This window comes from Portunus trituberculatus, chromosome 9, assembly GCF_017591435.1.
Source record: "Portunus trituberculatus isolate SZX2019 chromosome 9, ASM1759143v1, whole genome shotgun sequence".
NCBI lineage: Eukaryota > Metazoa > Arthropoda > Malacostraca > Decapoda > Portunidae > Portunus > Portunus trituberculatus.
In genome coordinates, this window is record NC_059263.1 from 11,034,577 (window position 1) to 11,057,882 (window position 23,306).

Genomic DNA, 23,306 nt, shown 5'->3' on the forward strand with positions numbered 1-23,306 from the left:
TACTTCTAGTTTCATTGTCCTACAGCCACCTCTAAACACCATATACTGCTAACTAGACCGTGAAAATATATTCTTTTAATGTTTTAAAGATCTCGTAGTTCCACCACTTAACTCCTAAAATTCTTCTAAGTGCCTTATTTTCAAATACCAGTATGTACTAACTGGACTGTGAAAATATATTCTTTTAATGTTTTGTAGTTTTTTTTTTTTTTTTTTGTGAAGAGTGGAATGCTGCAGTTAAGAGGCAGTGTTAGTGGCAGTGATTGCCGAGTGGTTAATTAAGGCGTCTCATGCGCTAGACATCCACAGATCACTGACTTACACTGTACACATTATCGCCAAAAAGTCACCAAAATAGGAAAAGCACTATCATTGAGCTTCTTACTAGATACTATTACATATATCTCAATCTCCTCCCCTCATCAGGCCAGCCACTGTCACACGACAATGTCATCTGCAATTACATAATTCATTCTCCTTAATGTCTTTTCTTTCCTTTTCAGGACACTTACTGCCATGTGCTGATGGAATTGTATTTCCATATATCATCGCTTCTCAGGTCACTGTCATGCGCTAATACACTTATATTTTCACATATAGAGAGTTTTTCATCGCTTCTCAGGCAACTGTCATGTGCTAAAACACTTATATTTTCTTATATAGAGTCTTTCATCGCTTCTCAGGCCACTGTCATGTGCTAAAACACATATTTTCACATATAGAGAGTTTTTCATCGCTTCTCAGGCCACTGTCATGTGCTAAAACACATATTTTCACATATAGAGAGTTTTTCATCGCTTCTCCGGCCACTGTCATGTGCTATAACACATATTTTCACATATAGAGAGTTTTTCATCGCTTCTCAGGCCACTGTCATGTGCTAAACCATATATATTTTCACATATAGAAAGAGTCTTTCATCGCTTCTCAGGCCACTGTCATGTGCTAAAACACATATATTTTCACATATAGAAAGAGTCTTTCATCGCTTGTCAGGCCACTGTCCTAATGTTAATGTCACCAAGTTCTTTATTTTAGTTTACTTCTCTTTCCTCTGACATCTGCTGGCTTCATCAGTGTCTACCTAGGGGGTTGTGTAGTGCAGAATAGGCACCCATATAGGTCCGAGTTACAAAACCTTACAGGGTGCCGAAAGAGTTCTTAATTAACTTCTGAGGTATGTAAGAAGTATTTCGTAACTATTTAGTGAATAATTCTTAGTATATATAGGCATTTCTAGAAATCCGTAGCTGTTTAGTGTGTGTGTGTGTGTGTGTGTGTGTGTGTGTGTGTATAGGCATTTCTATAAATTCGTAGCTGTTTAGTGAATAAAGGATTGCATTAGTGGCGGATGCGGTGCCAAGAAACACTTCACGGAAGTTTCAAGGAAAAAAAAAGATGGCAACTTGAAAATATATTAGGTACCAGAAGACAAAACATTAATTAAGAGGTTGACACAAGCTTTGGGAAATATAAACAAGTCAAGGGAGGAAAAGGAGGGAGAGAGGACGAGAGAAATACACTGACACCGGAAACAATGGGAAGAGAAGTATGGGAAAAATACAAACAGATAGGTAAATACAGTCAAACAGAATACACCTGGCAATAACCACGCCATCCCAGTCAGTCACAGCACACATAGGTCAGCCCCAAGGAATATACAAGGTCTAGAATCCTTGGTCAGCCCCTTCCAGCAGCCCCTATACAGCTGTCAGAGAACCCCATGACGATCACTTCGCCCTTCGTGTGTACATACAGTACTTTAAACTCCACGCCTTCCTTCAGGTAGTCAACTCGCCAGTACGTACTACAACTTGGTGATGTGAGTCGTTCAAATAAAGCGCCACGTCGCAGATCAGTCTCCAAGCGGGTGTGTTGCGAGGAAAACGACCCCAGGAGGACTAGTGAGCAGGACCTCGACACGCACCACCTTCACCTACATCTCTCTCAGCGACCGACCCCTCATGTTCCACTGCCTGTGCCTTGTGCCGCTGAAGGAGCCACGTCGCTGAGTCCGGCACAGGCTCTGACACGTTTCATCTCACTCTCATTAATATCCCCCACCATCTCATTATACTACGTTTATAGAGTCTAGTCCCTCATCATCATAATATCTACAACCCTAGTCCCCATGACTACGATATCTACATTCCCAACTCTCATTCCTATAAATCCTCTTAGCCCCATCACTACAAAATCACACATACACGGTCCTATATACTGTATAGTGCTTACATAACCCATCCCTTCCCGTCCGTAGCCGCTTCCTGCATCCACCCATTCACCAGCCTGAAGTGTGTGTGCTTCTAAACCTTCTCCTCAAGAAAAGTTATAGTCCCCAACCACCTCTGACAGTCTTTGCCCCTCATCTTTACGTAAAGCCTTCAGATCCCAAAATGAGCCTATAAGCATAAATCTCACCAGAAATACCTAAACAATGAAAATTGGTGAAAAAAGGATCAGTAATAGGAACATAAGAGTGAAAGATGCATAGACGAAAGAAATGCGTTGTAGGTAAATGTAATGAGAAGAGAATCGTTAGTAAAGAAAAGACACAAAGAAATAAGTGATTGAATGAAAACATGAACACATAAATGAATGATAAACGTCCAAGGAAGACTGAGTGAATAGAAACAATAAAGATACGTATTTACTACCACCACCACCACCACCACCACTACTACTACTACGACTCTTTTCCCCACAAACACCCTCCACTCCCAGCACACGTGTACTAAGACTCTTGTGCACTCTCCCCTCACCTCCAGCATCTCCCCGTCCTCCTCCTCCTCCCACTATCAGGATGTGTTCTTTAGCCCCACCTCTCCTTTAATTCTGCATCAATACATCACCTCTCCTCCCACACCACACCCCTCCATCCATTACCCATTCACCCCTCCTCTTCCCGGCCCTTCCCCTACTAAACAGTCTTGGTCTCACAATTAACCCTCTCTCTCTCTCTCTCTCTGTGTGTGTTTTCATACTGTGCTAGTTAATTAAGAGATGACTCAGAAACTACGCATTTAATACTCAGAGAGAGAGAGAGAGAGAGAGAGATTAGTCTCCATTCCTATGAAAGAATAATAAGTGAAGAATAAAAATCCAAACAATTGAGATAATGACTTTCCTTACTAGAAGCGTCACAAAAGTATGCAACTAACAGCAGATCCAAACTAAACTATATAATTAATACCAGATCTAACCAAACCTAACCTGACGTAACCTGACCTGACCTGAGCTAACCTCACTTCACCTGGCCCTGTGCTTGGCACCTACAGTGCACATGGATTCATTAAGCACCCAGTTATGTAGCGTTTGCCGGCATAAACATCGCCGGTTACGTTTCCCTCGTGACGGTGGAGAATGCTAGCCTGCCTGCTGGCCTACACCGCGTTGGCACCACCTGCACTGCTCTGCACTGCTGTGTTATCGCTGCCGCCGCCGTGCGTGTGTCGTGTCACAGCTGCTGCACATATTGAACATTTGTGAAGATTTACGAAATTGGTTATGAAATCTTCATCTCTTTTAATATTTTGCTCAAAGTTTAATAAACAATGTTTTTTTTTAACACTAAATCAAATATTTTAGTTTGTCTATAAGTAGACATGTAGTTACTCATATATTCACATTTCAAATGATATCGATTTGGGGAGACATCCTGTAGCTACACACACACACACACACACACACACACACACACACACACACACACACACACTGCCTATAGGTCCTACGAGGACGCCCTGACCTGCCTGAGTCTGCCGAGGCTGGCCACAAGACACCAAGAAGCCTTGGAAAAATTTGGGGAAGGGCTGCTGCATCATCCACATCTCCGCCACCTGCTACCCTCAGACGTGCCTCTCCCTGCCCGCGCCACCGGACACCAGAATCGCGTGGCGCCCTTAAGAGCAACGCGCACTGACAGGTACCACATTAGCGCGGTGCCCACTATGGTGCGAGCCATAAATAAATAAATTAATTAAATAAATAAGTTAATTCTTGGTTAAGTTAGATTCATAGTTAGGTTAAGGATTTCATTGTTTTAATGCCCCCGCCCCCGGAACATTTTCAGTGTAAACTTTTTGAGGCACTGCCAAATTAATAAACCGTATATTATTATTATTATTATTACACACACACACACACACACCGCGTAGTGTAGTGGTTAGCATGCTCGACTCACAGTCGAAAGGGCCCAGTTCGAGTCCCGGGAAGTGGCGAAGCAAATGGGCAAGCCTCTTAATGTGTGGCCCCTGTTCACCTAGCAGTAAATAGGCACGGGATGTAACTCGAGGGGTTGTGGCCTCGCTGTCCCGGTGTGTGGAGTGTGATGTGGTCTCAGTTCTACCCGAAGATCGGTCACTACGAGCTCTGAACTCTTTCCGTCGGGACAAGGCTGGCTGGGTGACCAACAGACGACCGTGGTGAATAACACACACACACACACACACACACACACACACACACACACACACAGACACACACACACACACACACATGAGGGAATTTGGGCAGTGGCTAACACTTCATCCGTGGACCGAGGTACTGGAGGTGGAAGACGTCCACACAAAATGGCGGAACTACTTCACTACCACAACGGAAGCGTTCCACCACTACTTTCCCACCAAGGACATCACAGTAGACCCATCTGATGCCCCTTGGATGACGCCCTGTATCAAACGACTCCTTCGTCAGCGTGACAGGGCTTTCCACTCTAGCCCTGACCAGTACAGGAGTTTAAGGAACAGAGTTATCAGGGAGATCAAAACAGCCAAGGCAAGCTACTACCCAGACAAAATTCACCATCTCAAGCTTACTAACAACAGACAGTGGTACGACAAGATTAAGTCTTTGTGTGGTTTACAAAAGCAAGCCTCTTCTTTCCCCTGTGTTTCACACCTTTCACCTGACAGCGCGGCCGAAGAGATTAACGGTCACTTCGCTGCGATCTGTCAGACACTCCCTCCCCTTCACTCCACTACTCTCCCAGCCTACCTCCCTGCCTCCTCCCCTCCACCCCTTGTCCAGGAGGTTGATGTTTACAGGAAGCTTCTTAAATTTAAACTAAACAGATCCACCACTCCCACTGACCTCCCCATCAAAATTTACAGAGAATTTGCCCCAGAACTTGCCACACCCCTTTGCTCTATCATCAATGCCTCCCTTGCTCAACATTCCTGCCCCGATGACTGGAAGACATCTTACGTCACCCCCCCCTCCCCAAAATTTCTAATCCACAGTCACTGAATGATCTAAGACCAGTCGCCATCACCCCTATACCCAGCCTTATCTGTGAAGATTTTGTTTTCGACTGGGCCTATAACAAAATTTGTAACTCTATTGACACACAACAATTTGGCAATATTAAATCCACCTCCACATCTCACTACCTTGTCAGCTTCCTGGAATTCGTCCACAGCCACCTGGACAAACGCAACACTTCTCTAGCTATTGCTTTTGTGGACTTCAGAAAGGCCTTTGATCTTGTTGATCACACTGTTGTGATAAATAAAGCCATCACTCTGGGCCTCTCTCCCTACCTGATAGCGTGGTTGGCAGACTTCCTCACGGGAAGGCGTCAGGCCGTTCGTTATCAGGGCTCTGTCTCCTCTTTCCAACAGCTCACATGCGGGGTCCCTCAGGGGACCAGGATGGGTCCCCTGTGTTTCCTCATCCTGATCAACGATGCTCTCGTCCACACCCCCCACCGCTGGAAGTATGTGGACGACTGCACCGTGGGCGTACCCGTCAACAACACCAACCCAGACTTCTCAGCACTGCAGTCCACTCTAAACCAACTACAGACGTGGACGGAGGACAACAAATGACCATCAACCACACCAAGACCGTGGTGATGCACATTTGTACCTCCACAGCAGCAGTTCCCCTCCCAGCTTTCTGTGGGCCCTCACTCCCTCCAGGTGGTCCGCAGCACCAAGCTTCTAGGTGTCTTGGTGGATGATCAGTTAACATGGAAGCAGCATGTTTCCAACATCATCAGGTCAGCCTCATATAAAATCTATTTACTGCGCCGACTCAGGTCCCTGGGAGCACCGGCAGATGAGCTGAGGGGAGTGTACCTCATCTTTATACTCCCTAAGCTCATGTACGCCGCCCCAGCGTGGTCCTCCTCCTGAACCTCACACAACGACAACAGCTGGAGAGGGTTCAGAGGAGGGCGTTCAGGGTCATCCTTGGGCCTGCCTACAGGTCCTACGAGGACGCCCTGACCTGCCTGAGTCTGCCGAGGCTGGCCACAAGACACCAGGAAGCCTTGGAAAAATTTGGGGAAGGACTGCTGCGTCATCCACGTCTCCGCCACCTGCTACCACCCGACGTGCCTCCCCCTGCTCGCGCCACCCGACACCATAATCGCGTGGCGCCTTTGAGAGCACCGCGCACGGATCGGTACCGGCTCAGCGCGGTGCCCACTATTGTGCGAGCTTTAAATAAATAAGTGAATTTCTAGGTTAAGTTTATCCATAGTTAGGTTAAGCATTTTTAGTTCATTGTGGTAATGTCCCCCTGTACATTTTCAGTGTATTTTTTTTACATTGCCTAATTAATAAACCGTTTATTATTATTATTATTATTATTATTATTACACACACACACACACACACACACACACACACACACACACACACACACACACACACACACACACACACACACACACACACACACACACACACACACACACACACACACACACACACACACACACACACACACACACACACCACAAGCAAGAACACAACAGAACAATGAGTCTTGTACGATGAACAGTGTTTGCTACGAGTGATGCAGCGAATAACATGTGAACATCAAGGAATTTTCATCCATTTCATGTGCATGTTTTTCAATGGCACAGGACTCATACCAATAGACGCAGCATTGAATATACTACCATCTGATCCTCAACTCCAGACACAATTTGAGTTATAGCGAGTTGAAAGTTGTATTTGTCTGGCAAAGTACAGGTAGATGTTCCTATTAGGTATTCTGCGCTGCATGGGCGGTTATCGACGCTCACTCATGGCTATCAAAGAGTGTTACCGGTAATAATTTACTTCAGAATTATATAAATGTAACGACAATAATGAATATTCTCCGAGGCAGATCAAGGTACCGGTACATCTTGATTGGCCAGCCAGCCAGCCAGCCAGTCAGGCAGTCTCCTCATCTCTTGCCAACAACACAGCCAGCCTTGACTCCCTGCTTCCTCTGTAGGTTAGTTTGTAAGTGGTTCCCGCCATCCTTATTTCATGTCTTTCACATAAACAACCAGACGAAACCAGACTTATTGTGTTGCTGTTGATGTTGTTGTTGGTTGTTGATGTTGGTTAAATGTTGTTGTTGTTGTTGGTTAATTATTGCTGTTGTTGTTGTTCCACTCCCCTCTTACTCTCTCCCCTTTCATTCTCTCCCTTCTCCCTCTCTCCCTCAGATCAATAGGAACTCTACTCCGATGGCGCCAGAGGGGGCAGAACTCCCCTCTCCCTCCCACATTATTGCATCTTTTAATTCATGAGGTTTTTCGTGTGTGAGGTGGTCAGTACATTCACACGTACTGACTGGCTGGCCTCCTCTCTTTTCGAACTCAAGATCAGTGACTGAAAATTACTGACAGGGAACCGTCGTTTGTTTTGGCAGACTGTGGTGGCAGAGGCGCAGTGAGTCACTCATGCAACGTATGTGTACTGCTCATTGGTCCTCCTTAGCTTACTTAGTCCATGTCTGTAGCTTGTCGGTGTTTGTGAGTCACCAGGTGTGTGTGTGTGTGTGTGTGTGTATGTGTTCTAGATAGTTGTCTTGTTTATTCATGTTAACAAGAAAATTAACTGGATGATTAGGGTCAATTAGCCTGTTCGCACTCAGCGTTTTGATGCCAGACAGCGCTAGATTTTGTAATTCTTGCTGGAAAATAAGTACTTTTTGGGGCAAGTTTTACAAGCTGACACGGGTGTATAGTTGCACACAAATGCATCTGAAATTTAAGTAAATTAATTTCATGATAACTGACTGCATATAACATTGTTTGAGCCTCAATTCATAATTTCAGATGATGTTCTTAAAACAGCATAAAATTGTATCAAGGCAAGCAATTTATCATTTCATACTATTATCAACAGATGTATACTGATACATAATTTCATTTGAGTATAGTAAATAACAGACAAGTCCATGCAATACATAGAAAACATAGTATTGTGTCGCAGACTTAATGCTTTCCGGTACGATATCGTCAGCTGCTGGCAGCAAATCCAAGCCTTACCAGTCTTCTTAACGGCTCGAAGTTCAGTGCGTCTTACGTCCGCCAGGATGCTGATTGTTTTTCTTTCACTGATTATCTTTATATATAGGACGTGACAGTGATATCCATATTTTTCAACACTCAGATAAAATGCAGATACCGAAATTGGCATAATTTTATTTTTAGTGCTCATACTTACTTGAATAAATATGATTCTTTTTTTTTTTTAACTTTATCTTATAATTTCATTAACAAAGACTTTTCATACACCAGCAAGTTAGAATAATAACATTGAATTATACTTTTAATTTTAAATGCACATGTGCAACAATTCATGTTGTACTTTTTTCTACACATCGATTTCCAGATTAGCTAAGTCACCCTTTTGCCCCCAGGAACTCTGAGAATATTAAAAATTCTAGCGCTGATAGGTGTCTACAAGCCTATATAGCTATATAGCTGCGAACAGGCTAATTACGGCGGTGGAGACAGGCCTGAATATTAGGTGAAGAAGCACAACACTAACAGCAGCAGCACTAGCAGGCCCGCCACCTGCATGGAGCGTGAGAAGCTGCAACCAGACACGGGTAGCGGGGCATCTCAGCCCCTCGGTGGTGGATCACATGCTCTGCAGAACATGACACGTTCCTTCAGCGTCGCCAGCTGATCCTTCAATTTTAGGACGCCGGAATCCCTGCGTCGACTTCGCTGCACAACACTTTCTACTTTTCCTCATCCCTTTTCTGTCCACCTCACTAGTGTAAAAGTTAACCAGTATTCTCAATACTTATTCATCCCTTCCTGTGGTAAACTCTGGAACTTCCTGCCGACATTCTTTTGGGGAACTGGCGGCCAAAAGGGACTTTTCCTAGTTTGTTTTTTTTCTCTCATGTATGTGTGCTGTCCTTGGCCAGTGTCCTCCAACACAATAATGGGAAAAAAGAAAAGAGAAAAGAGATCGTCCCAAGGTGACGATGCATCCGAGAGCCGAGATGATGTACTACGTGGTATTCAGCTCATGTCACCACATTGCTTGCTGTCTGCGTGGTGATGTTGACTTGAAATATAGTGGTTTGATAACACGCACATGACGTGAAGATTCTACTCCAGCTAACTGAACTTTTGTGAAAAAGTAAGTAGGCTTGTGAATCTTGCAGTTTTACTAGTAACTAGAAAATTGCGAACCAACCAAACCTAATGATTTGCATCTCTCTCTCTCTCTCTCTCTCTCTCTCTCTCTCTCTCTCTCTCTCTCTCTCTCTCTCTCTCTCTCTCTTCACAGATCACAAACATTATTACTTGGCTTCCCTGGATGATTTGTTTTCCCAGACAGCCTTAAATCTCCGTTAATTTATTACTAGGATCCAGGAAACACTCTTAAAGCCCTTTGTAAAATGCTTAGTAAAATGCTTGCGAATGTTTCACTACCAGCGCCTTGGGATTCCCCTCCTGCATGGTACAGTGAACGTGGAGGGGGTAAACTGTGAAGCAAGGCTGACGTGGCGGCGCCGCCAGGCAAACCTTCAGTAGAGGAAAAACGAGTTTGTCTTTCATTACAACTATGAGGCAGCCATCCCGACAATAACTGTATACTCGTCATATATGCAAGATTGCAATAGAGCTAAGTGATTACCACGTGAGTGATGAGTTTTGGGCCTCACTCATAAAACCATGACACAGACAAACTAAATTTTGTTTATGTAATTTGCCAAATAACATTATTATTCAACTTTATATGTGAACACTTACCACTTATTTTTGTCAGGCTCTCCAAGTGAAGATTGGTCTGTGATCAAGTACGTACATATATCTTCAATGGAAGACCATTACTCTATCTATCCTCCATACATGAGGTTGTGGCCACCGTTCAAAGGTGTAGTACCTACCTTCAGCACATCATTTCAGAAATCTCTCCAAACTGTGCTTAGCTTTACCAATACGTCAGCCTTGCTCATGGCAGCATCACATTCTACTTATGTAGTACATGACGTCACAACTCCTAACACCCACAACACTATAAAGATGGGAAGATCCTGCTGGTGTATCTGTTGCTAGCGCGATAACAGGCGAACTGGCATCCTTACCAGATGATCGCCATATTCTTGCGACTTTCGTGACCAAGACTAAGTTGCCCATGGAGAGTCAAAGGCTACAAGACATGCCACTCCACTCCACACTGCTCACCGCCACGGTCACCTTGGTTAGCTGCTCTGGACAGCAATTACTTGCGATGAAGTTCCTTGTGCTCCTCACCATGAGTGTGGCCGTGACCCAGGTAAACAGCGCGCTTCCCGTTGCTGAGAAGAATAGCTGTTCAGGCCTCAAGAACGATCGCTCTCTTTTATCCAGTCTACTGACGGTCGCAGGCTACAGTGACACTTGCGTGGCTGCCGCCCTGGACTCCTGTAGGACGGGGCAAGAGGTCAGCCGCTACGCGTCCCTCGTGGAGGTAAGAGTCAAGTTAGCACTATACCTGACACGTTGTCTGGCTCTTCAACAAGACGTCGTGTTATCCTAAACAGAATCTTCTAGACCTATCGAGCTGTGATGGTTTCCATAATGCATTTTGATGTAAGCTTGAGACTCAAATGAGTCACCATCCTTGTGTTGGATGTTAATGAATGGCAATGCAGGACGCCGAGCTCCGTCTCCACGTGTGACGTAAACATGGCCTCTCTCTTTGCCCTATGCTTTGCAGGATGCAAGGGAAGTGGTGCAGCAGGTCAGTGTTGCTGTAAACAAATGGGAGTCTCGGCCACGTCACTGCAAGGACTTACTGGACTCCGGGGACAGTGGGAGCGGCCTGCGCCAGGTATACCCTTTCCCTGGACAACCCCACCACCGCGTCACCGTGTTTTGCGACCACACCGTCGACGGCGGGGGTTGGACCGTCTTCCAGCGGCGCACCAGTGATGCCGTCCGCCAAGATTTCTTCCGTACTTGGATCGAGTATCAGTTGGGCTTCGGCGACCTGGAGGGTGAATTCTGGCTGGGCCTTGACCTTCTGCACCAGCTGACCTCCACCACCTTGCAGGAGCTACGGATTGACCTGCACGATTACGAGGGTGAACATCGGTGGGCTAAGTACGGATTCTTCCACGTGGGCACACCAGAAACCAAGTTCCGCCTCAGTGTTGGAAGGTGAGACTCCCCCCACCCCCATCCCTCTCTCTCTCTCTCTCTCTCTCTCTCTCTCTCTCTCTCTCTCTCTCTCTCTCTCTCTCTCTCTCTCTCTCTCTCTCAAGTATATACCAGATGGAAATAATGTATGTTAATGTTTTTGCCTGCGCCACACCCTTCCCACCTTTACCACCCACCTCCGCCTCGCCAGTGATTCAGCCACCAATGGTGCATCAGCAGCGGCCACCACGTCACTAAGATTGTACTGTGCCATCACCGCTCATTATATTCAATTCTTTTATATTCATCTTGTTTACAGTAATAACCATAACAGCCGTACACAAACACCATCACCACATGCATGATTGCTGCCGTGCCTGAAAATATACTATTCTCTCAATTCATTGTAACCATTTAGTGTGTGTGTGTGTGTGTGTGTGTGTGTGTGACAGGTACAGTGGCGATGCAGGGGACAGCCTAGCAGGTCAGAGCGGTGTCTCATTCAGCACACGTGATGCTGACAACGACAAGGCAAATGACAGCTGCGCCCAAAAGTAAGCAATGTTGCACGACACAACACGACACGATGCAACACAACACAACATAAAAGTGCAGCAGAATCTGCTGGAACAACAACAACAACTTACTTTGGTTGTCTTTGTTAAGATTGTAATAATTACTAATCTTAGTCAGTTTCACAATAGCTACAGGAAATACAAGAGTTAGCACTCGGGAGGACGCCAGTTTTTGTCTGAAAGAGAGACCAGTTAGGCTGTCAATGAAGAGAAAGTAGTAATTCAGAATTGACTGCTTCATCTTAGGAAATGGAGAGTAAGGCACCATGACTTTCGTCTTTGGTGGCAACGTCCTGGCCATGAGTGGAGCATAGTGCATTACATCTTTAGAGTTCTAACCATTTCAGCCCTCAAGGCACAAGGTCAAGCCTCTCTCCAATGTATGGCAGCATGAACACCTTAGTGAGTGCTCTGTTGCTTTCAGATTCCGGGGAGGCTTTTGGTACGCTGCGTGCCACAGAGCAAACCTGAACGGCTATCAGCACGTGGGCAACCACACCTCCTTCGCCGACGGCATCAACTGGTTTGACTGGAAGGGCTACCACTACTCCCTCAAACAAACGTCCATTATGACCCGCCCCGCCTTCTGAGCCGCTCTCTTGTTGGCAGCGGAAGGCACGATGAGAGGCGCGCACACTGCACACAAGCACACACCACACTGTACCTAAGCACAGGACGCTGTGCCAGACCACAACTGTTATGTATCACTATTTACAGGACGCTGTGCCAGACCACCACTGTTATGTATCACTATGCACAGGACGCTGTGCCAGACCACAACTGTTATGTATCACTATGCACAGGACGCTGTGCCAGACCACAACTGTTATGTATCACTATGCACAGGACGCTGTGCCAGACCACAACTGTTATGTATCACTATGCACAGGACGCTGTGCCAGACCACAACTGTTATGTATCACTATTTACAGGACGCTGTGCCAGACCACAACTGTTATGTATCACTATGCACAGGACGCTGTGCCAGACCACAACTGTTATGTATCACTATGCACAGGACGCTGTGCCAGACCACAACTGTTATGTATCACTATGCACAGGACGCTGTGCCAGACCACCACTGTTATGTATCACTATGCACAGGACGCTGTGCCAGACCACAACTGTTATGTATCACTATGCACAGGACGCTGTGCCAGACCACAACTGTTATGTATCACTATGCACAGGACGCTGTGCCAGACCACAACTGTTATGTATCACTATGCACAGGACGCTGTGCCAGACCACAACTGTTATGTATCACTATGCACAGGACGCTGTGCCAGACCACCACTGTTATGTATCACTATGCACAGGACGCTGTGCCAGACCACCACTGTTATGTATCACTATGCACAGGACGCTGTGCCAGACCACAACTGTTATGTATCACTATGCACAGGACGCTGTGCCAGACCACAACTGTTATGTATCACTATGCACAGGACGCTGTGCCAGACCACAACTGTTATGTATCACTATGCACAGGACGCTGTGCCAGACCACAACTGTTATGTATCACTATGCACAGGACGCTGTGCCAGACCACCACTGTTATGTATCACTATGCACAGGACGCTGTGCCAGACCACAACTGTTATGTATCACTATGCACAGGACGCTGTGCCAGACCACAACTGTTATGTATCACTATGCACAGGACGCTGTGCCAGACCACAACTGTTATGTATCACTATGCACAGGACGCTGTGCCAGACCACCACTGTTATGTATCACTATGCACAGGACGCTGTGCCAGACCACCACTGTTATGTATCACTATGTACAGGACGCTGTGCCAGACCACCACTGTTATGTATCACTATGCACAGGACGCTGTGCCAGACCACCACTGTTATCTATCACTATGCACAGGACGCTGTGCCAGACCACCACTGTTATCTATCACTATGCACAGGACGCTGTGCCAGACCACAACTGTTATCTATCACTATGCACAGGACGCTGCGCCAGACCACCACTGTTATCTATCACTATGCACAGGACGCTGTGCCAGACCACCACTGTTATCTATCACTATGCACAGGACGCTGTGCCAGACCACCACTGTTATCTATCACTATGCACAGGACGCTGTGCCAGACCACCACTGTTATCTATCACTATGCACAGGACGCTGTGCCAGACCACCACTGTTATCTATCACTATGCACAGGACGCTGTGCCAGACCACCACTGTTATGTATCACTATGCACAGGACGCTGTGCCAGACCACCACTGTTATCTATCACTATGCACAGGACGCTGTGCCAGACCACCACTGTTATCTATCACTCACCTACTCTTACGACCAGTCCCCTGTAAAGGAATACCCCAAGCTGTCCGCAACATACCCTACCATCATAACATATTCTTTTTACGTTATAGCCAATAGCGCCTATAGGCACACTTGAAGAGTAAGTGGGAAACGCTGTTCAGCTTCCGCCCATTAGTGGCGCAGGAATTTTATTCATAATGGTATCCATATTAGGGCCCACATCACCACCCAAGTGCATCTTTGGTGTAAGGCAATTACATCTCCACCTACAGCCTGGGTATCATGGTGACATGTAGGTAACTCTAAACCACTCGACAAATGACATTCCTTCAAGCGGTATGTGGTGGGATTCGAACCTACGCGTGGACGTCTTCCCGATCCCACGCTCACCACCTTATCTACTACGCAACCCTCCTCTCTATACTGTACTAACAGGAAAACTCGAACGTGGTATAAGCCTCAGTGACGAAAACGCAACACAAACACACACACACACACACACACAGTCACAGTCACAGTCACACACAAACACACACACACACACACACACACACACACACACACACACACACACACACACACAGTCATACACAAACACACACACACACACACACACACTGTCACAGTCACAGTCACAGGCATCACACACACACACACACACACACACACACACACACACACACACACACACACACACACACACACACACAGTCACATAAAACACACACACACTATAAGGCAAATGGGCAAGCCTCTTAATGTGTGGGGTGTGTTCACCTAGCAGTAAAATAGGTACGGGATGTATCTCGAGTGGTTGTGGCCTCGCTTTCCCGGTGTGTGTTGTGTGATGTGGTCTCAGTCCTACCCGAAGATCGATCTATGAGCTCTGAGCTCGCTCCGTAATGGGGAAGACTGGCTTGGTGACCAGAAGGCGACCGAGGTGAATTACACACACACACACACACACACACACACACACACACACACACACACACACACGCCCGGTAGCTCAGTGGTTAGAGCGCTGGCTTCACAAGCCAGAGGACCGGGGTTCGATTCCCCGGCCGGGTGGAGATATTTGGGTTTGTCTCCTTTCACGTGTAGCCCCTGTTCACCTAGCAGTGAGTAGGTACGGGATGTAAATCGAGGAGTTGTGACCTTGTTGTCCCGGTGTGTGGTGTGTGCATGGTCTCAGGTCTATCCGAAGATCGGAAATAATGAGCTCTGAGCTCATTATTTCGTCAGAGACTGCAGCAGATCAAACAGTGAAACACACTCACAGTCACAGTCACACACACACACAGTCATAGTCACATAACACACACACACACACAGTCATAGTCACATAACACACACACACACACACACACTCTCTCTCTCTCTCTCTCTGTTTCGTATGTTAGGTTGAAGGATATATACTATGAATACATATCTCTGACTCACAAGCATTCTTCATTAAGTTTTGTATTTGTAAGCTCTGCAGTCGGTGGAACATTTGCTTTTATTTCTCTTCTCAATGCAACTGTTCAGGTCTGTATAAAAGCCTCGGCTTAACGGACCTTGCCTTATCACTATCAGTATTTATTGTATACAATATATATATTTTGTCAATCAAGAGGAAAAATAAAGATATCAATATCAATATCTCTTTCTCGTCATGTTTGTACATGTACGAGTAGATAGAAGAGCAGACTTAGATTCACTCATTAGTCAGTCAGGACTCAGAGTCCAGTGACTGCTGGGATAGTGTCTCTATGTAGGGCGACTGAAGGTGACAGTCTATTGGATATCCTTTACTGTAGACACCCCACAAAATGAAAAGGCAGATGTATTGGCCAGGAATGCGGTTGAAAAATAAGACATTAATGCGCCAAGTCACATGTCTACGTATGAAACCATTACGAAGTAGGATTGGGCAGAATGATCAGGGAGCATGCCAGCAAAGACACCTTTAACTCCTTCAATGCTGGGACACATTTTTACCATGAGGTTTGTGTACGATTATACCATTCTATTGACATTTAAAAGGGTTCATGGAGGTCAGGAGATTAATGACCACAGTCTTCACTAATCTAATCCCCCACATGAGTTTCTGAAGCTGTATAAAATCACCAAATAGTAAGCAGAATGAATATGGAAATGAGTCATGGTAATGGACAGGTTAAGTATTACGGTAAGGTCAGTAGCTAATAATACTGCATAGTTGTAATAAAGTAACCGTCGGTAGAGCTTATTGAAAGAAAATATGCCTACCATCAGTCCTATATGGAACAAATGTTATTAAAATATAAATTTTAAAAAGAAATAGCTAAACTGTAAACGATTGAAAACAGTGTATACAGACAGATTCTAAGAGCTCCAATATATGCACAGACCTGCATTCTAAGAGAGGAAATAGGGGCATCTGCCATGAAGACAAGAATAATGGAAGGAAAATTAGGATATGCAAAATCTCTAATAGAAGAACACAGGATAATGAAATAAGGCGTGAGGAATCAAGAAATATGCTGCTGAAAGAAATACTAAGAAGATTGCAAGAGAAGTACAGCTAGACAAAGAGTTTAAATAAATACCTAGAATGTTTAAAGATTAGAACAGTAGAACTGGAAACAATGACTCGGGAAGAGTTACGAAGAAACACAAGAAGCTGGGACACAGACTAATGGAATAGATCGTTAAATGTAAAAAGAAGCCTGGAAATTTATCATTTAAGAAAATATCAACTGTGAATAACAAATAATAACACACCAGCCTCCATAACACTTTACAGAGCAAGGACTAACGACTGAGGGTTGAATGGCAGAGAAAGGTTCACTAAAGGAAACACGACATGTATAATCTGTGAAGTAGAACACATGGAACATTTCATCTCATGCTACCTGGGGCATTAAAGTGTGCGCCAAACATCAACAGGACAGCAGCAACCCTACCAACAACACAACAACATCAACATCAGAAAATTCCTATTTGTAGAAAACATTGCCAGTTTAGAGGAAGATAAAGAAATATTGCATAAAATGTGGAAAATAAGATATAACAAGAAAATGCAGCAACAACAATAACAAACAAACCAAAATAACAAGACATGAGGAGCTGCCATTACAAAGGCTACAGTACAGCTCCGCATCTACATCTACTACATCTCCATCCATCTGGTGTTGAGCTGGAGCATTCCTTGGCCACGCTCACACTCGTCGTCCACACAACCGCCCAAAGAACACACTGTTTACACATTGTTAGTATCATCACTATTATTACCATCATCATTACTATTAGCATTACTACCATTGCCATTATCATTATTATTATTATTATTATTATTATTATTATTATTATTATTATTATTACTATTATTATCATTGGAGGAGGAGGCGTAAGGAGTTGATCAGGAAATATCGTAAACTCAAATCACTACACCGGTGTTCTCCTCACACCTCCTCCTCCTCCTCCAATGATGATAATGATGAAGACAATAATAATAATAATAATAATAATGATGATGATGATGATATATAATAATAATAATAATAATAATAATAATAATAATAATAATAATAATAATAATAATAATAATAATAATAATAATAATAATAATAATAATAATAATAATAATAATAATAATAATAATAATAATGATAATAATAATAATAATAATAATAATAATAATAATAATAATAATAATAATAGCAATAATAAGAATGATTTTAAAATAATAATAATAATATTAATGCTAATAATAATAATAATAATAATAATAATAATAATAATAATAATAATAATAATAACAGCACATCATCAGAGAGAATTATTACAGAGAGAGAGAGAGAGAGAGAGAGAGAGAGAGAGAGAGAGAGAGAGAGAGAGAGAGATGCCGGTGGAGACTATAGTGACCTTGTGTGTGTGTGTGTGTGTGTGAGAGAGAGAGAGAGAGAGAGAGAGAGAGAGAGAGAGAGAGAGAGAGAGAGAGAGAGAGAGAGAGAGAGAGAGAGAGAGAGAGAGAGAGAGAGAGAGAGAGAGAGAGAGAGAGAGAGAGAGAGAGAGAGAGAGAGAGAGAGAGAGAGAGAGAGAGAGAGAGAGAGAGAGAGAGAGAGAGAGAGTGTGTGTGTGTGTGTGTGTGTGTGTTTCACTGTTTGATCTGCTGCAGTCTCTGACGAGACAGCCAGACGTTACCCTACGGAACGAGCTCAGAGTTCATTATTTCCGATCTTCAGATAGGCCTGAGACCAGGCACACACCAAACACCGGGACAACAAGGTCACAACTCCTCGATTTACATCCCGTACCTACTCACTGCTAGATGAAAGGAAACACACCCAAATATCTCCACCCGGCCGGGGAATCAAACCCCGGTCCTCTGGCTTGTGAAGCCAGCGCTCTAACCACTGAGCTACCGTGTGTGAAGGACCCACCGGATAGAGAGAGAGAGAGAGAGATTGTTTGTGTTATGTCACCACGACAGATAAGTTCAGAGGCAACTCAAGTGTCTAAGTTACTTGCTCCTAATTTTCCAAAGCCAAGTGAGTGTTCGCACATAAGTAAGTAATTCGAGCAATTAGGCTTAGATCTGAGATCACTGGCTGATCTTAAGAGTGTGTTTTCCGGGATCTCACCATCACTTATATAACCACCGTGATACTCTGAGGATATCACCATCGTTGCTCTACATGGCAGTGGCAAATATAGTAATTAATAGTGTGTCAAAATCACTGTATTGTGAAATATTCTGGATACAGAAATAAAAGCTGACAGACATAAGCAAATATCGGTAAGGAAGTGGACAAATCGAAGAAATGAGCGTGGATCTTCAGCGAAAGTTTTTAAGGGAACTGTATTTCGGAAAATCGAAAAGAATACGGAGTACATGCTTGATGGTGTCCCTGAAAGCGTTTGATAACTTACTAAATACAGAGAGGGCATGGAATATGCAGTCAGCTGACACCTTGATGAGAGATCCATCACCAGCTTCAATCTTTTAGAACAGTAAATAAAAATCAAACCAGTTAAATGCCACGGAGGTGATGAAACTATAATCATATATATATATATATATATATATATATATATATATATATATATATATATATATATATATATATATATATATATATATATATATATATATATATATATATATATATATATATATAATGGAAGGGTGGATGGTTTTTTTTTTTTTTTGGAGAGTATAATTTACCGGTAACCAATAAGTAATATACAATTACATATAAGTGTAATTCACCTCGGTCGTCTGCTGGTCACCCAGCCAGTCTTCCCCATTGCGGAGCGAGCTCAGAGCTCATAGACCGATCTTCGGGTAGGACTGAGACCACAACACACTCCACACACCGGGAAAGCGAGGCCACAACCCCTCAAGTTATATCCCGTACCTATTTGCTGCTAGGTGAACAGGGGCTACACATTAAGAGGCTTGCCCATTTGCCTCGCCGCCTCCGGGACTCGAACCCGGACCCTCTCGAGTGTGAGTCGAGCGTGCTAACCACTATACACTACGCGGTGTGTGTGTGTGTGTGTGTGTGTGTGTGTGTGTGTGTGTGTGTGTGAAAAGTGAGTGACCTGACTGACCTTAGCTCGACCCTTTAGGGACCAAGTTAAGGAGGACGGGGCAGGAGGAGGAGGAGGAGGAGGAAGAGGTGGAGGGAAAGGAGGAAGAGATGAAGGAATAAAAAGTGATACAAAGGAAAGCCAAACAGCAACATACCTGGCTGCTTGGTAACTACATCTAGAGTCTCCCAAAGCCTTTGTGGTCTGGGAGGCTGTGGTCCGACCTGAGGTGGAGCCCGTCTGAGCGTTGCCACTTCTACGTTTCGTCCACCCATAGCTGTCCTAAAAATAGCTTGACGATCCCTAGAGAGCTTTCCCTCGCCCTAATTGCTCTAGAGCTCCGCCCTTCCCCCCCTCCTCTCTCTCTCTCTCTCTCTCTCTGATGGATGGATGCACGTTTATCGTAATGATGATAGTAATAATAACGATAATAATAATAATAATAATAATAATAATAATAATAATAATTGTAATAATGATCATAAAAATAATAATGGTAATAATTATTAATTATAATAATAATTAAAATAATAATAATAATGATAATAATAATAATAATAATATTGATAATTATGATAATCATTTTGACTTTTTTTCCACACCACCTCTGGGGTAAAAGTCATAGGCGCGTTTTTATAGAGGTATCCCTGTAGGCCTAATCCTCTCTGGTGCTTACTCAGATAACTCGTCGTCTGAGCTCTCTTCGATGTTGACAACGAATGACTCCACAAATCTCTCAACCGCTATGTCTTGTCTTGCATCTTGTTCTTGAAGCTCTTCTGCATGCCTCACTGCCTGCTTCCAGTTTTCTGGTGTTATACTGTCGACAGCTTCTTCAACCAAAGGCTTCAGTTCAGCAGATTTGAAAGTGTTTTTCTTTGCAACGTAACACTTGACCTGAGCCCAGATGAGCTCAATCGGGTTATACTGACAGTGGTATGGGGCAGCCGTACAACCTTATGTCCTGCCTCTGCAGCAATAGCATCGATGACATAAGTTTTCTTGCCATTGCAGAGTTTCTTTGCAAGGTCATAGAGCTCCACCTTCAGCATGTCGTCCCGTGGTTGTGCTCCTTCGCTATCAGCCACTCCTTAATGGCTTCTTTTCTCCATGCTGTAGTTGGGTTTCTTTCTAGATGAACAGAATGATAGGATGCATTGTCCATCACAATGACTGAGTTCTGGGGATATTTGGGAGCAGCTTAGTCTCAAACCATTCTTGAAACACTGTAGCATTCATCTGCTTGTGGTAGTCGCCGTCATTTTTCGCCTGGAAAATGTGCCTTGCATTCGGAACAAACCCTTCTTTGGTTCCTGCATGGACAATAATCAATCTGCTTCCTTTACCAGTAGGCGGGTTCACTCCTGTTGCTTTGTCAGAAGAGGTGTCAATCAAACATTTTCCGACAGTGTAGTTTTGATTTACCCATGTTTCATCAAGGTAAACATAGTTTTCAAATGACTGTTTGCACTGCCGCATTTGTCTTAAAAATCTGGTGCGAGTCAGTGCCACATCACTTCGCTCCATAAGGAACTTGCGGCCATCAATCTTCGAAAATTTAAATCCTATTTTCAATAATACTTTTCGAAGGGACTCGACGCTGCCTTTGTAGGATATTTTTTCCCGGAGAATCTCCGTGATTTTGGAAACTGTAGGGATTTCCTTCCTTTCATATAACTCCAAAACAGTTCTTCTCAGGACACACTGATCAAAATCATCGAAATTTGTCACTGTTGCCGGCTGAGTTTTTTTCGGTGAATGGAACACAGGCTTTTGATGTTCATCTTCTGTCTCCCATTGCTGGTTTAGTTTTGAGCAAATTCTTTTAACTGTACTTTGGCTTACTTTAGTGGCACTGGCTGTCCGAGCAAGAGCTTGCGTGACTGGCAGTAAAGGTCCTCGGTTGGCTTTCTCATCCAAGAAATATCGATTTACGTTGTAAATCACTTCCTTTGCTTGGCTGCGAAGACGAGCACTCTGAGGGGTGGCGGCGGCAGGTCTCTCCATGATGCAGGAACAATCAGGAATGACCGATTCATGTGGATAGGAAGAGTGGAGGAAGCAGGGCATTAATCCGACTCCACCCATTCCCCTCACATCCAGCTCCTAATCTCATTCCACACCTTGTTTCAGGCAGGGGATTAAAAAGGTGTGGCAGGCACCAGGTGCGAAGAGGACTCCAAGTGGGGTGTGGTCACCCCCCGCACAAAAGAGAGAGAGAGAGAGAGAGAGAGAGAGAGAGAGAGAGAGTTGCCCTATCTGCACTTTATGTATTTTGTCAATTGGAATGTTAATGGACAAGGACACACACACACACACACACACACACACACACACACACACACACACACACACACACACTTTATTTTTTTATTTTGTGTTTTTCTTATTTAATCTATTTTTTCTTTTTTTTCCTTAATGATTATCTTCTGTCCTTTGCTTTTTATTTGATTTGTTTTGTCTCTTTCATGTGTCTTTCTTTCTTTCTTTTCTTTCTTTCTTTATCTTCTTATTTCTTCTTTCTCATTAAATTTATTCCTCATTTTTATCCTCTTTTCTCTTTCGTTTCTTTTTTCTTCTATTCTCTTCCTTTCTTCCTCCCCATTTTCGTCAATTCTTTGTTTTTCCTTTGTTTTTACTGTTTTTTTTTTTTTTGTTAACTTGTATCTTCCCTTTATCACATTCCTCTTTTTCCTCTCTGTTTCTATTCTTGTTTTCTTTCCCATCTCCTTCCTTCTCTTCCCACCTTTCTCCTCCTTCTTTCCCTGACAGTTCGGCCTGTCCTTCACAATGGGATAATCCCTCGTCTCCTCCTTCTTCCCCTCCTTGACCCGCCAGCCAGGTGACCCATGTGCTGCGTGGGCCGGCAGCGTCGCAGAGCTGAGGTGTCACATCCAATAAAAACATAATGGTCATTTGCTTTTAGAACAAACACCTTGACGATTACAAACGTATACAGCTTTGTTGTTGCATTTAGTATTTACGACATACTTCATTGATGCTTAACAAAGCGAGAAACACTTGGCCATCACCGTGGTGGGCACCTGAGCGGCAACGCTGGAGGAGTTCCTCAGCCGCGCCGGAGAGACCAGAAAGGCTGTGTGGGGTATAACTACCCACACAGAATCGAGGCGGGATAGTAGGTACAGGAGGAGGAGGGGGAGAAGGATCGGGGTTATGGGTGGAGTTGATGAAGGAAGTGGCAAAGGAAAGTAAAGAATAAGAAATAATATTGAGAGAGAGAGAGAGAGAGAGAGAGAGAGAGAGAGAGAGAGAGAGAGAGAGAGAGAGAGAGAGACAGGCGCGTGATTTTTTAACTTGTCTTGACTCGCCTCATACGCAAGATAGGACACTTTTTTTCCATCATTATACACAACAGTGATTGTAGAATTCTGGTAACATTGCTAAAATTAAGTAAAACAAAATATAAAATAAGTTAATTTGAACCCATTTCAATCTTGACAAGGCATAGTCAGAAAGGATTAATGCAGGTTGAGTGGCACACAGCTG

General features: G+C 44.1%; 2 protein-coding genes across 3 annotated transcripts; one reads left to right on the forward strand and one right to left on the reverse strand.

Moving 5' to 3' along the window:
* The first annotated feature begins 9,933 nt into the window (after positions 1-9,933).
* LOC123501392 (ficolin-1-like) lies at positions 9,934-12,544 on the forward strand. Of its 2 annotated transcripts, XM_045250214.1 has the most exons (4): positions 9,956-10,706; positions 10,956-11,398; positions 11,830-11,931; positions 12,377-12,544. In XM_045250214.1, exons 1-4 carry the CDS (start codon positions 10,392-10,394, stop codon positions 12,540-12,542), a joined length of 1,026 nt encoding a protein of 341 aa, XP_045106149.1. In that variant the 5' UTR covers positions 9,956-10,391; the 3' UTR covers positions 12,543-12,544. The 2 variants fall into 2 exon arrangements, with proteins under 2 accessions (XP_045106150.1, XP_045106149.1); XM_045250215.1 differs by lacking the exon at positions 11,830-11,931 and having other exon boundaries at positions 9,934-10,706.
* Positions 12,545-20,960: 8,416 nt separating this feature from the next.
* LOC123501713 lies at positions 20,961-21,803 on the reverse strand. The gene has a single exon (XM_045250718.1). It carries the CDS (start codon positions 21,801-21,803, stop codon positions 20,961-20,963), a length of 843 nt encoding a protein of 280 aa, XP_045106653.1.
* Positions 21,804-23,306: the final 1,503 nt, after the last annotated feature.

Coding starts and splice junctions, on each gene's coding strand:
- LOC123501392 (XM_045250214.1), top strand. CDS start 10,392: ATGGAGAGTCAAAGGCTACAAGACATGCCACTCCACTCCACACTGCTC. Junction 11,399..11,829: donor TTCCGCCTCAGTGTTGGAAG/GTGAGACTCCCC, acceptor TGTGTGTGACAG/GTACAGTGGCGATGCAGGGG. Junction 11,932..12,376: donor AATGACAGCTGCGCCCAAAA/GTAAGCAATGTT, acceptor TGTTGCTTTCAG/ATTCCGGGGAGGCTTTTGGT.
- LOC123501713 (XM_045250718.1), bottom strand. CDS start 21,803: ATGGAGAGACCTGCCGCCGCCACCCCTCAGAGTGCTCGTCTTCGCAGC.